Source organism: Danio rerio, chromosome 16, assembly GCF_049306965.1.
Source record: "Danio rerio strain Tuebingen ecotype United States chromosome 16, GRCz12tu, whole genome shotgun sequence".
NCBI lineage: Eukaryota > Metazoa > Chordata > Actinopteri > Cypriniformes > Danionidae > Danio > Danio rerio.
The window spans coordinates 34,148,962-34,166,414 of record NC_133191.1 but is presented as its reverse complement, the minus strand read 5'-3'; the positions used below and the strand labels follow the sequence as shown (position 1 = coordinate 34,166,414).

At 36.6% G+C, this 17,453-nt stretch overlaps 2 protein-coding genes across 4 annotated transcripts in view; both read left to right on the top strand.

Annotated features, from left to right (window-relative positions):
- Positions 1-398: 398 nt before the first annotated feature.
- Positions 399-12,115, top strand: gpr20 (G protein-coupled receptor 20). Of its 2 annotated transcripts, none has more exons than XM_021466926.3 (3): positions 399-474; positions 6,586-6,612; positions 10,264-12,115. In XM_021466926.3, the coding sequence occupies exons 2-3, from the start codon at positions 6,605-6,607 to the stop codon at positions 11,324-11,326; spliced, it is 1,071 nt and encodes a 356-aa protein (XP_021322601.1). In that variant the 5' UTR covers positions 399-474; positions 6,586-6,604; the 3' UTR covers positions 11,327-12,115. The 2 variants fall into 2 exon arrangements, with proteins under 2 accessions (XP_021322601.1, XP_073782242.1); XM_073926141.1 differs by having other exon boundaries at positions 6,460-6,612.
- Positions 12,075-17,453, top strand: part of slc45a4b (solute carrier family 45 member 4b) — a 24,245-nt gene continuing 18,866 nt past the window's right edge. The window contains exons 1-2 of one of the 2 annotated variants that reach the window (XM_017351511.3): positions 12,075-12,115; positions 16,809-17,383. In XM_017351511.3, coding sequence (XP_017207000.1) covers positions 17,119-17,383 — 265 coding nt within the window. In that variant the 5' untranslated portion in view covers positions 12,075-12,115; positions 16,809-17,118. Of the gene's footprint in view, positions 13,135-16,808; positions 17,384-17,453 lie in introns of both variants that reach the window. The other variant, XM_073926140.1, reaches the window with a different exon arrangement.

Below are 17,453 nucleotides of genomic sequence, written 5' to 3'. Positions count from 1 at the left end.
ATCTCTCACAGAACTCGTTTTATTACTAATACAGTTGTTTCTTCTTGACCAACAAATCAGTCAACTGGACTGCCAAGTCGACTCAATTAAAGAAAGGAGCAAGTTGGACATTCCCATTTAATTCAATAGAGGGGGCTTTAATATGCCTACTTCAATGACAAACTCTTAAAGGATTCAGCACGGATTTAATAATTAATATTTATTTATTTATTTTATTCAAAATATACCGAATATGCAAGATCCACATTCTTGTGTTAACGGAAGATATTGGGTGGGGGTGGGGGGTCGTTACCTCACCTTCATCTTCCTTCAAATTACGCCCTTACTTCGGTAAAATGACTTTAGGCGTGTGGGTCATTTGCAGGGCGCTCTCTGAACTGTCACTTCTGTTTCTGTAGCTGCACTAGAAGAGAAACAGAGACATTGATGTATTATCCAGCTGGGAGGAGATGACGTTTTTCCGCTCTGAAACAGGTACCCAGCGTTCAGTTCTATGCTACACAGTATTTTTCTGCACTCAGCAGATAATTTTCGTGTATTCACTTACAACGTAGTCCTGTCAGGCAGTTAAAATGGTGGTTAATATAATGCAGTTGGTTTTAAACCACCCAAACACTTTAAGCTATAATCACTCACAACTCATATAATGTGTATTATGTGAAATATGCTATTTAAAAGGGTGTACATAAAGTTTATACCTATTGAGTGGATGTTTAAGGTAGGATATCTATAAATGTAAAAATGGTCAGTACAATGGCCATTAAACGAAGATGCATTTGCTTATGACAATTCTAAAAGTGTCAGAGTTCAAAACTAAAAACCTCATTTAAATATGAATAATACACTTTCCTTATATCATGTCACAATTGGCATTTTGTATTGGTGTGCTGGAGCAATTGAACTTTTTCATCATTTGTGAGTAGTCAAATCAGCATTTAGCGATATTAATTGTATGATTTAATTTTACATTGTTTACATTTTTTTAATGCCTTGTGTTAACTTCCATTTCTGTAAGAGGTAAAGCATTTTGAAACAGTGTTTTTCTAATATACAGTAAAAATGAGGATGGACAATAATAAATATCGAATGTTAAAATTATGAAGCGAAAATAAAATCATGTAAAAGTCAAAATCCTGATATGAAACCATTGTTTTGGTCAACAACAAATACTATAACGTTAATGTATAACATTCAACAATCTAACAACTTGCCTCAGTTGGATATTTATGAAAGATAAAAAGTAGAGAATTTAAAAAAAAGAAAGAAAGAAAGAAACTGTATTCTGTAACTTTTTTGATACATAACCCATCTCTCTTAAAATAGGCTTTGTTAAGTGGAAGTTTTCAGAAACAATTATTGAACAATCAATGGCAATAAATAACCTTGATTTTTTTAAAGAGTGTTCCAATAAGTCATCTTTTTACCTTAATTTGCATAGGTTAAATACACTCATCGGCCACTTTATTAGGTACACCTTACTAGTACAGGGTTGGATCCCCCTTTTGCCTTCAGAACTGACTTAATCCTTTGTGACATAGATTCAGCAAGGCACTGGTAATATTCTTTAGAGATTTTGATATATTGACATGATAGCATCTTGCAATTGCTGCAGATTTGTCGAAGGTGCTCTATTGGATTGAGATCTGGTGACTGTGGAGGCCATTTGAGTATGGCCATTCTGAGATGGCTCACGCTTTATGACATGGCGTGTTATCCTGCTGGAAGCAGCCATCAGAAGATGGGTACATACTGGTCATAAAGGAATGGACATGGTCAGCAACAATACTCAGGGTAGGCTGTGGCATTGACATGATGCTCAATTGGTACTAATGGGCCCAAAGTGTGCCAAGAAAATATCACCCACTCCATTACACCACCACCACCAGCCTGAACTGATGATACAAGGCAGGATGGATCCATACTTTCATGTTGTTGACATCAAGTTCTGACCCTACCATCCGAATGTCACTGCAGAAATTGAGAATCATCAGGCCAGGCAATGTTTTTCCAAGCTACTATTGTTCAATTTTGGCGAGTCTGTGTGTATTGTAGTGTCAGTTTCCTGTTCTTAGCTGACAGGAGTGGCACCCGGTGTGGTCTTCTGCTACTGTAGCCCATCAGCCTCAACAACCTCAAGGTTTGGCGTGTTGTGCATTCAGAGATGCTCTTCAGCATACCTCAGTTGTAACAAGTGCTTATTTGAGTTACTGTTACCTTTCTATTAGCTCGAACCAGTCTGGCCATTCTCCTCTGGCATCAACAAGGCATTTGCACCTAGAGAACTGCCACTCACTGGATATTTTCTCTTTTTGGAACTGTAATGAGGTTTACGGCCCTTTGGTAGAAGGAGGCGGAGAACCGACGCAGGTTTAAAATATTTATTAATAACAATGACGGCAGCTCCTCACAGAGGCTGCCGTCTAAACCAAAACAAACGGATGGCAGCTCCTCACGGAGACTGCCATCAAACTGAAAGCAAAAGTAAAACAATATGCCCGGGCCCGGTCCTCTCTCGCCTTCCTCTGCCATCGGTCCTCCTTTTATGGTCCAGAGCTCCTTCCGTGGGATCCGAGGCAGGTGCGCACCACAGGTGTATCCACTTACGCGGTGGCCTCACCCCGTTCCCACGGCTCTCGGTCACGCCCCCTCGCCACAGGAACATTCTCTGTAAACCCTAGAGATGGTTGTGCGTGAAAATTCCAGTATATCAGCGGTTTCTGAAATACTCACACCAGCCTGTCTGGCACCAACAACCATGCCACGTTCAAAGTTAGCCGGCAGCTAGCTCTTTGCAGCTCTAACATTGTCACCCACTGAAGCTAAGCAGGGCTGTGCCCGGTCAGTGTCTGGAAGGGAGACCAGCAGTCTATGTGGGTCCTGACGCCCAGGTTATTGATGGAGACTCTAAAGTGCATGCCGTCTTTCGGATGAAACATTAAAGCGAGGCTCTGACTCTTTGTGGTTATTAAAAATTCCAAGATGTCCTTCATAAAAGACTAGGGGTTTAACCCCAGCATCCTGGCCAAATTTGCCCACTGGCCTCTGTCCATCATGGCCTCCTAACCCTTCCCATGTCATAATTGGCTTCATCACTCTGTCCCCACTTCACCAATCAGCAGGTGTGTGGTGTGCAGTCTGGCACAATATGGCTGCCATCACATCATTCAGGTGGATACTGCACGCTGGTGGTGGATGAGATTACCCCATTGTTTAAAGCGCTTTGAGTGTCTAGAAAAGCGTTATATAAATTTAAGTAATTATTATTATTATCATTTAAATCACTTTTCTTCCCCATTTTGTTGCTCGTTTTAAACATCAGATCGTCTGGACCATGTCTTCATACTTAAATGCATTTAGTTGCTGCCATATGATTGGCTGATTATAAATTTGCATTAACGAGCAGTTGGATAGGTGTACCCAATAAAATGGCTGGTGAGTGTAGTGTAGTTTCTGGCCTTGATGCCCTTATATTACATCTAGATTGAAAAGATTTGATGATGTTGTTGTGATGGATTCATAAACCTTCAGATTTGATCTAACCCATCCACCTAGTGACCTACTTCTGGAAAGAAAAAAACAATCATAAATCTCCTGTTTGAAATAGTCATTAGAGCCAGAACATCCAGATCGGAATTGGTTTGAGAGACAGTAACATTTTGTTCGTATTTCTAAGTTACAATTTGACCTTTAGAACAACATCTTTACAGAGACAACATTCTCTAATGGTTGACAGCTGTTATTTAGTGACCACCAGGGCTCAAAGTACTACTGAATACAGTGTGTGTGTGTAACTTTCAAGAGTTTATGAGCGTATACTATAAATGCCACATACAAATATGATTCACATGCTTCCAATGCTGTTAAACTCTGTGGAGACAAAGGACAGAACACAGACCCAATGATTCAAACTCACTCTCGGTCATAATTCAGCTTGCAGACTTCATATCTTTGGTTGGAGAAATTTCGGAAACATCAGGACGGATCTCTGGCAGATGCTGATGGATGAGTTTCCAGACAGGAAATGTGGAAAAACCATATTAATACATCCTGCTCTTTCATTCCTGCTATCTTTCTGCCATTCTGACACCTCTCAGAATATCTTAGGAAAGTTTTAGATTTAAGCAGTCATATCAAAAAATTATTGAGACAACTATAACGTTTCTCACAATATCACAGTTTATTCATTATAGTTTAGAAATTGGTAATAAAATATGACAAGAGTTCAGAGTTTAAGTGTGCCAGAACAAATTGATCTGAATAATGTCAAATTATTTTGATAGAACGATACAATATGAATTACAATCAACCAAAAATAAGTAAGGCAATTGTAAGTTTGACAACAGAGCTATCAATAGGTTGTTGTTCACTTTTAACAATGACAAGGCTTCAAAACCCTGATCTTCAATATTGTTTCTAGACTAACTTCAGCAGCAACTCCCTGTTGCTTTTTATTTCATGATACAATGATTTTTTGGGGGTTATAATGTTCACAGTTTACTTTTTTGCTATTCACAGTTACAGAAACGAGTCTGAATAAGGGATTAGGGTTTGGTTTTGTTATATACAGTTTAAGACTTTTCATCAAGCTTTAATGCAAATTTTGTAGCAATTAAAGTTTTTTTTTTCAGAAAAAAAATAGCTAATAGCCTTAAAATAAATTTACCATACCATTTTCATACCATTTCCAATGCATGATCACGCCCAGCAGGGATAAGGGAAAATATTTAGTCGGTGGCCTAAAACAGGCAGCAGCGCAGATTTAAAACACACTTATATAGTAAATGATGTGTTTGTATCTACATACAGCCTTAAAGTAAAGTCAAATTATATTCATAGCGTGTGTTCTTAGACATATATGCTTGCGCAAAAGTTCTTGGCCTACAGTGAGTGTGCTATTTTATGCTCATCCTTTTAAATTAGTGCAGGAACACAAACGTAACCATTCTGAGATAGCCCATTGAAGATTACTGTAGGTCAGAATTGATTCCTTATCCATAAAAACCCTTAAAATATGTTTGACTGATAAATTAATTGAATTAAAGATACACTCACCGGCCACTTTATTAGGTACACCTTGCTAGTACCATGTTGGACCCCCTTTTGCCTTAAGAACTGCTTTAATCCTTTGTGTCATAGATTCAACAAGGTACAGATTTTGGTCCGTATTGACATGATAGCATCACGCGGTTGCTGCAGATTTGTCAGCTGCACATCCATGATTCGAATCTTCTGTTCCACCACATCCCAAAGGTGAAATTGGATTGAGTTCTGGTGACTGTGGAGGCCATTTGAATACAGTGAACTTATTGTCATGTTCAAAAAATCAGTCTGAGATGATTCGCGCTTTATGACATGACATGTTAACCTGCTGGAAGTAACCAACTTGCGGTGATAAAGGGATGGGCATGGTCAGCAACAATACTCGGGTAGAAAGTTGTGTTGACATGATGCTCAGTTGGTACTAATGGGCCAAAATATGCCAAGAAAATATCCCCAACACCATTACAGCACCACCAGCCTGAACAAGGCAAGATGGAGCCATGCTTTCATAATTTTGATGCCAAATCCTGACACTAACGACCAAATGTCTCATCAGTCAACGTTTTTCCAGTCTTCTATTGATCAATTTTGGTGAGCTTGTTTGTTTTGTAGCCTTCCTGTTGCTAGCTGACCGGAGTACCACCCAGTGTGGTCTTCTGCTGCAGTAGCCCATCCGCCTCAAGGTTCGGCGTGTTGTGCATTCAGAGATGCTCTTCTGCATAAATTGTTTTTTGCGCCCACAGAACTGCCGCTTTCTGGATATTTTTTCTTTTTTGGACCATTCTCTGTAAACCCTGGACATCGTGTGACGTGTGTGCCAAAATCCTAGTAGATCAGCAGTTTCTGAAATACTCAGACCAGCCTGTCTGGCACCAACAATATGGCATGTTCAAAGTCACTTAAATCACCTTTCTTCTCCATACTGATGCTTGGTTTGAACTGCAGCAGATCATCTTGACTATGTCTACATGCCTAAATGCACTGAGTGGCTCCCATGTGATTGGCTGATTAGAAAGGTTAACAAGAAGTTAATAATTAATAAATTGTACCTAATAAAGTGGCCGGTGAGTGTATGAATTTTGTTCATCTCTATACTGCCCCCTAGTGCTAATTCATTTAAATCTAAATGTTTTTTTTCCCCAAAATAAAAACCTGCATTTTATTTTAAGTATGTTGAATATTATTTTAATGACCCACAGTGAAAAAAAAACAATCAAATTGACGCGTATTACAACCCAGAATCCAGTGTTTGTGATGTTAGGGTTTATCCAAACTAACGGCAGCTTCCTGTGAGCCAGAGGATGAAGGGAGGGAAGGAAACAAAAAAAAAAAAAAGAGTGAAACAGACAGAAAGAGGCAGAAAAAGAGACATGCAGCACAGATAGGGTTGAGAGACTGACTTTCTCTTGCTTTTTTGAGGTGAAGATGGTCAGCATGTTTTTAGCACAGGGGATTTGCTTTCCATCATTTAAGGCTCTTTCTTTGGGTGTCATCTGAGTGTCAGATCGTTGGCCCTCATTTTAACATTTCTGTTTGATGCTCCAGACCAACTGCATCTTTCCACATGTGTAGGTAAGCAATCATATTTGCTTTTTGTTCTGTACATTATATATTGTAAACCTTTCTTATCATGTCATGTTTGCCTTGCAATTTTAAGTCTTTGTAAACTTTTTAAGCTAAAATACATGTAATTCATCACCAGTTGAATTCGTGTAATTGTTTGTAGTAATTAATAGATTACTACAATTACTGATTAACTCAGAAAATCCAATGTTTAAAAAACAATTTACATTAAATTTGTAATAGAATTATATATACACTATTATTTAATTATAGGCAATGTATTATTAGACATTTATGTTTACGTTAAAATCCAACTTCCCAATTTCTTTGGTTTAATTTCTAGTCATTTACCATATACTAAATGTACAATTTGCATACATATATATATATATATATATAAAATATGTTATAAATATCTGTGTTTTAATAATATTTTGGATGTGACTACATTCTGCCTTTCCCAACTCTTCCCGTATCTTTGGAAAACATGTTTTGGCATACATCAAAAGCTGTGCCGGCGACTCACACAGAGATATTTATTTGGACAGCATTAATGCATCACTGTCTCTCAGAGAGGCCCATTAGTTTTGTTGATGTCTTGGAGAACGGCAATCCCTTTAAATCTGAGATTCAGGTTTTTGATGACGAATATACTTTTCTAGACAGGAGCAATAATTCAATAATTCTCACCATCTCTCTCGCAAACAATTGATTTACTATTCAATCGTCATCCTTTTGTATCACTTCATGTGGATTTTCAGTGTCACTGTGAAACTGCAAAAGAATCTGTGTTAAAGGCTCTTCATTAAGTTTTTAGTTGTTGTTTAATGTAAAGAAAACATCCAAAATATATTCCTGTTACAGGTTATTAGTTTATGTCTGTATTTGATTTCACTCACAATACATATTTGTACTTTTTTCCTGCACTGAGCAATACATTTGCACTTTAGCAACACTTACTGTTAAAGAGGAATTTGTTCATACAAAATTAGCTTGATTGTAACCAAAATTCCATCGTAAAATAAACCTATTATAAATATTTAATAAATAAAAATGTATTTATTTTAGTAAGTATGAAATAATAAACACAATTCTAAAACTCCCTCGTAAATTAATTTGACACTAAAAAGATCTAATAATTTACATTTCTGCAATATTCAGACTTTTGTGCTTTACAAATGAGCACATAATCTCCTAATTTATTTATAATATTAATAATTATAACATAAAATCTTAAAAAAGATACAATACACAAATATGCATACAATTATGAATATAATAAATCGACTGTGTTTATAAACTATAGTTTATTTTTTTACTCTATTCACCTGCCATTTCTTGTCTTAAAGTGAAAATTTATTGAGTGAGGATTCATTTTAATTATACAACAGAGCGTGACCTTCTTCAAATATTTAAATTCATTCAGTCGAGCTTCGTCCCTGATGTCTAAACAACTTCATTTTGGTCAATAAATATTGTATATTGTTCTGCCTTTTCAATTAAGATGTAAATTGAGCAGAGACCCAAGTAAATAAACATGCAAAAGAGCCAGAAGTCTGACGCTTTCAGACGCTGCTCAGGATTCGTTTGCGCAATAGTGAGATGGACGTCTATTCCCACGAATCTCAGTATCCAAATAAATATCCTTCCCATTAGTCTTAATGATAAACACATCTCGTTGTGAACTGTGCTAGACCGTAGGCACCTCTTCGCTTCCAGGCTGTTTGTTTATCAGGCTCATTCTTCCTGCGATGGAAGGAGAGCATATTTGTTTTTGCAGGCAATTTTCCATGATGCCACATTGTACCATGTGACAAGGCTTTGAAATGCTGAAACACACACAGTTTTAATGCGAGACACTGCAGGTGGATATACAATGTAATAAATGCTGGGTTCCACACAATCAATTTGTAGTGGGACAGCATGAAGAAATTAAGTTCATTTATTAGTTTTTGCAATTTAAAGTGGATTGAACATAAAACATTTATTTTTCCTAAACAAATTTTTAAAATGTCAAGCTTCAGCTCATTTTAAATAAGTAGTTTGAACAAACAGTAAACGTCATTTTTGGAGTTGGTTAAAAAGTAAACTAGCTGTGATCACCATATTGTATTGCAAGTTTTTAAAAACATCATATTAAATATGCAAAGAAGTCATTATTTAATTAAGTATGTATTAATTTAATCGGTATAAGTTTCTTTAATTAATAAATCATTACATTCTTTTAAGTCGCTTTATTTTGATGGTCCCTTTAATGCATTTTGTTGAATTTAAGTTACAATACATCTACGCATGCCAACTAAATCTCATTAGATTCTAAGTAGATTGTTAGGTTGGGGTTAGGGTTAGGGTAAGTTGACATGTACTTGCAAAGTTTCTTATAGTCAGTTAAATGTCTGTTGAAGGAGCAGTATCAACAGATTTTAAGCAGGCAGTCTACTAATACTCAAGTGACAATTAATTGGCATATTGTTGCAACGCAACTTTTGGTTTACAAAATGAGTAATAGGGACCATCAAAATAAAATCTTACCGTAGTGGACTTAATTTGAGCAGTTCAAGACTAGTTTTTATAAGTTTGCCATCTGAACACACACAAAAAGGTTAAGTGGTTAAAAATAACTTAATTTTCTCTTGTTTCCAATAATGGGCAACTATGGGGAAATAGTGGTTAACATAAAAATTCTTAGAAAATAAAATTAATATTTTTTTTGTAGAGCAAATGCTACACAATTAAGTATAGACATATTCCTCTGTAATAAAAGAAAAAAAACTTCTAACTAGAGTATAGACCGAATAAAAGTGTAAACAATTAATTGTGTGTTTTGAAAGAAACACTTGAATTTTGTATGTTGAATTTTGTATGTTTTCTTCCAATACACTAAAAAATCTAAATTTTTTACCAAGGTAGTGGCTATTCTTCCTGGGGTCAATCGGACACAAAACAAAACTACATTAATCCATAACAACAAAGACCTATACATGGAACCCCAAATTTATACATAACATCCAGATCAACAGTCCACTTCTTCAACAATTTCTTAAACCTCATTTTACTTGTTACAAAGCATGTAATGTCTTATGGCAATTAATTCCATGTTTTCATTCCACTATACATTGCAGTCCATTGCTTTGCATTAGTTTTTTAAAACAGGAAGCAAAAAAATCCTTTTGTTGCATGCCTGGTGTTAAAATTATGACTAGCATTACTATACAAAAGTTGGCAGTACAATAAACTTGGATCTCTTGAAACAGAAATATTTCTTATTGAACACAACAGAGAAACAATTACCCACAATTATCCTTCACCAATAACCGACCTAAAGTTTTATGCATTTTCATAATATTAACCTTTCTATTGAAGTGTTAATTTAGTCGTGCTGCTCTATTCTGGACTAACTGTAATATATGCAAGCCTTTACTTGATGCACTTAACCAAACAAGTAACAGTAATCTAGTTAAGAAAGAACCATTGCCTGCACAATTTGAGAGATACAGTACACCTGTCTCAGTAAAAAAAATAAAAACATTTTCTGCTGTATCTTGCTTTAAAACTGTCATTTATTTTTATGACCTGCATTACAAAACCCATGACCACAGAAACTGACAGCATGTTTAAAATTCTTCTTATGTAATCACAATTTGACCTTTCTTCCTCCAGATCCAGCATCCAAACTACAGAGATGACCCATACCGAGGGTTCATCCAACCTCAACCTCACCTCAACCCTCGCCACTAACACCTCTCCACCAAACCGTGAGCCTTACCTCCACAGATTGGCCCACTTAGACGAGGGGCTCTATAATGACTTCTACAGCCTATGGATTGCTCTGGTGGTGATCAACACGCTCATCTTCATGGTCGGCATGACCCTCAACAGTCTGGCTTTGTACGTTTTCTGCTACAGAACCAAACCCAAAACCACATCGGTCATCTACACCATTAACCTGGTGGTGACGGATCTATTGGTCAACCTTTCGCTCCCTACTCGCATCGTACTCTACTACAGTGGAGGAAAATGCCTCAGTTGCTCTTACATGCACATATTCAGCTACTTTGTCAACATGTATTGTAGCATCCTCTTCCTCACCAGCATCTGCGTGGATCGCTACCTAGCCATCGTTCAATCTGAAGCATCGAGAAAATGGAGAAACCCCAATATAGCCAAAGCGGTTTGCGTTTGCATTTGGTTGTTCGCCATTGTTGTGACATATTCGCTTTTAACAACGGCGTTCAAGCAATCTGGTCTTTCGAAACTCTTTGCATTGACCATATTTGAGTTCTTCTTGCCAATGGTGATCATTGTAGCATTTACCATACGAATAGTGTGCGCTCTTTCCAGTCCAGGCCTTATGCAGCAGAGTCGCGACAGACGCATGAAGGCCATGCAGCTTCTGTCGACTGTTTTGGTGATCTTTACCATCTGCTTCACGCCGTTTCACGTCCGTCAGGTTCTCTTTTATTTCCACCCAGATCTTCCTCATCATGTGATTGTGTATCATGTCACTGTGACTCTCAGCAGCCTCAACAGCTGCTTGGATCCGGTGGTTTACTGTTTCGTCACTAGTAACTTTCAGTCGACTATGAAGAGGTTTTTCAGAAATAAGGAGAGAGAGCAGACGAGTGGAGACATTGCGAGCATCCAGAAAAGCTCCAAGGCTTCAGGGGCAGTGATTGCTTTGGATATTGGGAAAAGAATGAATATGAACAGCCGATCTGCATGAGAACCCACATGTTAACTGTGTGGGATTCAGATGGTTGGCATTAGAATGTCGAACCACTGGAATTTGTGATTGTTAATCAGCAAAACTGTAAATAGCTTGATGTAGATTTTATGAGACTTCAACTTTGCAACTTGTTATTTTAACTATAATGACCATACCAAAATACCAAAACCAAATACCATACCAAATCAATGTTAAAAACATATTTTACACACACACACACACACACACACACACACACACACACACACAGCCTACTGTATAAGGGACAGTGCACCCCCTCTCCCACAATAAACAAGCAAACACTGATAAAATAGTGTACCATTAGGTCCTCCTGGTGTAGTGCATGTGTTGTTTTCCCCTGCTTTTAGCTGAGGTCATTGGTGATTCATACCATTCATACTAACAGTTAGTGTTACCAATCTGAGAAGACCTGTGTGGCTTATGACTTTCCCCTAAACTATTCCTTTAAGAGAATCAGGTTGAACGAGTTCCATAAGTTTAATATTCAGTGTAGTATTTTATCTGAACTTTATCTAATCTTTTCAGGAATGTTATCAGTTGTCTATATTGTTACACTATCTTATATAATAAATATCACACAAGTCGTGTCTTTATGACACGAATAAATCGGAATGACATAAGAAATGATGGCTTCTAGGTTACAGTTGACAGATTTTGACAGCAATACGCTTGATTACATCACTGCCGACGAGGGGATTTGTAGAGCGGAACGACTGGCAACCTCAAGCAGACAATAGATGCAGTACATCCGCGACCTGAGAGCAGGTACATTCGGCTCTTTAACATCTTATTCCATTTGCTTATGTATGCTGATAATTATTTTTAATCCAGAAATTGACATGTCTTTTATGAAAGGGACCGCTCGTCGTGCTGGTGAACTGAAGGTATCGGCTAAATTTACCGAAAGAGCAAGTTAATTAGCAGGCTAGCAGTCCGAGCTAACGAGCATTAACCAGACTTATGATTCACAGAAAGTTCAGCGAAATCCCAAATGCATACTCATTAAAAGTCACTCGTTAATATTTCCACTCAGATCACTTAACTCTTCCAGACAATACAGTTGGTAACGTGATTATAGTATGTATGAGGTAAAATATCAACAAGAGTTCATAGCGGACGGCTGCACGCAACAGTCTGATGATCTGGCAATCCTTTGAATCCAGAAGAAGAAAAACCTTTGGGAAAGGGGTTTTAAAGGAGAGTTTGTAATAATATGTTCGTTTATTTTAGCTAGCGAGGTCAAATATCTGTCTAACATTAATATCTCACGATGTTAACTGAAAATGACAAGGATTCATGTTTTGTTTCCAGGCGTACTTCAAATAACAAACAAGGGAAGACCGTACATGTTTAGACATGACCTGAGCTTTATCAGAGGCTTCTTATAAGTGTTTTTGCACGTGATTCGGCGAAAGCCACTTTTTCGTTACGCAATAAGAACTCACGAATTTTCTCCTCCGTGTCACAATATCATGTCAAACATTGACACAGGTGTCAATTCGTCCACCTGACCCCTGTCACAGCGGGCCTGGGCTCTTTTGGGGTGAGGTTTACCTGCCAGAATCGTCTGGGTGTTGCCTTATCAGCACAGCGCACAGGGGACGGCCGGTTATCACGAGATCCTCATGTAGCCTCATGTAAAACTAGTGACATTTATAACTCACGGTCACTGTATGTCACTTCAGCTTGTCCGCTAGTCTTTCTGATTGGCTTTATCTGGGACAGTATTTGAGTGTTTAAAGGATTTAGGCATCAAATGAAACGCATGGTACTTGAGGAAGGAGGTAGGATATGTTTTATTTATGTTGGAGAGGTTTTAACTAAATTTTTGAAATGCACACTTACATATGTACATCATGTACAGTTACTCTTGTATGGTGTCTGGGTAAAAGCTGAGGTATTTAAGTGTCTGTATTATGTTTTGTTTATGAAACAGATTTTCTTATACATTGAAAGCATACTGTGTACTATAATGTTTCAAATAACTTTTGAAAAATAAAATGTCTAAATATAGCTGAAATAATATTCTGTTATCATTCAGCATAACTGACATATTTATGTATTTAGTAATTAAATAACACATGAGTAATTACAGCGTTACGGGTGTGACATTTGCAGTAAAATCCTAAAACAAATTGGCAAAGTATATGTTAACCGTATATTGAAACATCCGTTTATTTTTTCAAAACTACTGACCACAGAGTTATATTTTATGTTTTAAATGAGGAAAAAAAACATGCGTTATGGATGTGACCTAAAACGTCTGTGAGTTTACTGTATACAGCATACTTAGTAGAAATTCTGTGAATTTAACTGCACAACTAAAAAGAAATAATGCTAATCAAAAGAATAAGAGTTGTGTTTCTATAGAACAAACATGATTGATTTTATTTTATTTGACTTTTTTGCATTTATAAGAAAAAAGCTCTGTTATGGATGATATACTCTCCATTATGGATATGACGGATGTAAAGTTTGCATGTGTGTGATTTTGGTAAATCAAATATAATAATTTGAAAACAGTAACAGAGACATTTTTGAGTATTTTTAAAGCACCGTAAAATACTAGCTTACTTACACAAAAAAAGTTTCGATATTTTGGCGAAAACTTTTTCATGGCAAGGTTGACATTTGCATGGAATTGCTCACTTATAATGACCTGTAAATGTTTAAATAAATACTAAATGTTGTTAAATTTGAAATAGCCAATACCTGGGAGGTTTGAAGGATTTACTAAACATTAGTAGGGCTGTCCAATGTTGCTCAAATGTACTTTTAATATGTCATTAATATGTCTTGTTCTTAATACACCAAGGTGTTTTGGTCTATAAACTACTGTTACTCAGTATGACACATAATTGTGCATCTTCTATTAATTATGGTATAAATATATGGTAGTTAATAGTTTTTACTACTTTTTGACATTAAATTAACAAAGAAAATCTGTGATACACTTTTGTTATTATGTCGAATTAAAACAACTGGTTTACACATTAATATACAGTATTCAACATTTTTGAGTAACTATATATTGGCTACTACTAAAATAAAACTATTGGTCAAAAGTTTGTTTTTGTTTTTTAAGAAATTTATTCTGTTCATCAAGGCGGCATTTATTAAATTTAAAAAAATGTCAAATTGTTAAATATTTATTATAATTTTAAATCTGCTTTCATGTAGTTTCAAATAAAATTTGTAATTATGATTATTATTATTAATGAACTTGTGACTGTCGACTGGAGTAATGAAGCTGAAAATTCTTCTTTAAGATCACTGGAATAAATCATAAAATTAAATATTAAACTACTTTTGAACAGTTATTTTATAGTACAATAATATTTTACAATTTGTACTGTATTTTTGATTAAATAACTGCAGCCTTGGTGAGCAGGATAAGCTTTTTTTTAACATTTAAAAATCCCAGTGACCCTAAACTTTTGATCGGTAGTGTATATATAGATGATTTTGTTATAAATTAAAACAAAATAAAAATGCTGTATTAAAACTAATCATTCTTTTTTTTTAGAAGTGGCTCATGATATCAGCTTCACATCTGCCGTTTGCTTTTATGCAATACTCTTATGCTAATGTCTTTCGTACTTGCACGTGTGCTGTTAAATTTTACAGTAACTTGCATGATTGTGTAATAGTAGCTTGTGTAAAATGACCTTTGGAACTTCACACAGTTTTGCGGCGTTAATCACCAGGTGTAAATAAACGTGAAAATACATATTATTATTTTTAATATAGGCTTATATGCTTTATCAGCATTTTCAAACAGTGTTTTAGAGCTTGAGGTTGGTTAATATACATTCGCAAACAATCTTGCACACAACATGAGGTCATATAACTATAGCAACAGTATGCACTCCAGCCCTTTCTGGTGCCAGTGTTAGACAGCAATTTAAAAAATGATTACTTGTTAACCTTCACTTAGTCACTTGAAGACATCTTAAATGTATTTAGAAAATGGTTTCTTGTTTAAAAAGACTTTAAAGACGTTGTTTGACATTTTATTTTTTAAGAAAAGTGTTTTTTTTTTTATTATATGTGAAGAGTTCAGATGCAAGTGGCATGAAATTTTCCTCGAAATTGAGCATTTTTCTCAGGCTATGTTGTGTGTAGTTTCAGTAATTTCTCTTTTGTAGTAAAGAATATGATATTTCCATTGCCTTTAAAGTAAAATAACTGAATATAAACACTGGAGGCTGAGAAAAATGCTAATTTAAAAGGACATTTTCAGATGGCACTTAGAGGAAGGCACACAAACAGTAGTGAGTTATGACATTAGTTATCTACTGATGATGAATATATTAAAACGTGTTTGTCATAAAAGTTTGTAATAATGACAAAAATAATACTAGTTTGTGGATCTCCCTACTTCTGGGTGCAGCTGTGGCTGGTGTATACTAAGAAATTTTCTTATCCCTTGGTTAAGAGTGTGGTCTTAAAAAATCTTCGTTCGAAGTGATATCTACTCCTTGCCCTTAGCCCTACGCCTTCAAGCTAAAGAGGATTGGGATTCCCCAGCCCCCTTCACAGGAACGCGTAAAACGAGGGGTAAGAGGAAGGGCTAAGTGGTAGAACTGGGATTGGGCCTAACTGATTGTGTTAATACCAGTTTACATGGGGCGTCAGTGTCAACGCTTCCCTTTCAGTTTAAATGGGTAGCATCAGGCGTTGCCAAATTGCATTTTGGATCTGTTGGTGCCGTTTCTGAGGCATTGCTCACTCCAGAATTTGGCAATTTCTCAACTTTTCAAGTGCCAATGGATGTGTCAGCCAATCAGATCACTTCATGCAAATACACCAGCTCAGACAGTAGTCTAATTTGCAGTGAATTGGCAGTCATTCATTTGCTCTGGGTGGGGGAAATTGTATAATACATGTATATTTCATATCGCAGCCTCTTGCGGTAAGCTAATTTAAACGTTTTAAATTGCAATTTGATTTTGATTAATCGCACAGCCCTAATCTGAACTCTACATGTGTATTACCTATGTAAATTGCATATTATGTTGCATCTGTAAGTGTGTGTGTGTGTGTGTCTGTGTGTGTGTGTGTGTGTGTGTGTGTGTGTGTGTGTGTGTGTGTGTGTGTGTGTGTGTGCGTGCGTGCGTGCGTGCGTGTGTGTGTGTGTGTGTTTGTAATATTGTTTATGAGTTAGGGCCTTAAATGATTCTCTAAGGAATAAGGATCTACATTTTACCAACTTGTAAGTGCCTTTTCCCTGTTTTAGTCACTCTTAATATTTCATTCTTCCCTCTCCAGGGATTATAGCTAGTCCAAATAAGTTCTGCAGAAATCATGGTTACTGTCGCAATGCCAGGATTTTTCCCAACTTGTTTTCCACTGACATTTTTCCACTGCCTTGATCTCTCACTGGATGTTTGTTGTTAATGCCAAGATTTCTTTTCCTCCGTCGATGATTCTATCTCTCTCTCTCTCTCTCTTTCAGATTAATAAGTAATTCCATGGAGGAACAAAGAGGAACATCCACCTGTTCTGCTCTCCATTCCCTCCCTCTTTTCCCTTTTTCCGCTCATGAAAACTTGACTTGTAATTTACAACAAAGCTCTATATGGACTGGCGTTCATTATAATAGTCATTAGACCTAAAATATATAAGATAATTGAGCTAAAATAGTTCAAAAGAAAGCTTCAGAGGATTATGAAAGATCAGCTTGGAGCTCTGGAAATAATAGCATCTGGATTTGTGAGGGGTGAGTGGAACCGTTTCTGGATCAAGACCTCAAAACAGCTTCGTTTATGCAGGCCAGAATGGCACCCAAAAATGCTGTCAACGAGCCTGTTCCAGTGCTGGAGCTGGCAGTGATGCAGGAGAAAGAACCGAATGGTGGACAAATCGCAGAAAAGGAGAAGGATGTGGAGATGTCAGAGGACTCATCCAGCGAGGATTCTGTGACCCTCATTCCCAAGAGGTTATGGGTGATGCACGGTGCTGTCATGTTCGGGAGGGAGTTCTGCTATGCCATGGAGACCGCACTTGTCACTCCTGTGCTGTTGCAGCTTGGTTAGTATAAGTTATCAACCATTATAAAAAACATTTAATCAGCTAAGGAATCTAGCCATTCTTTTAAAAT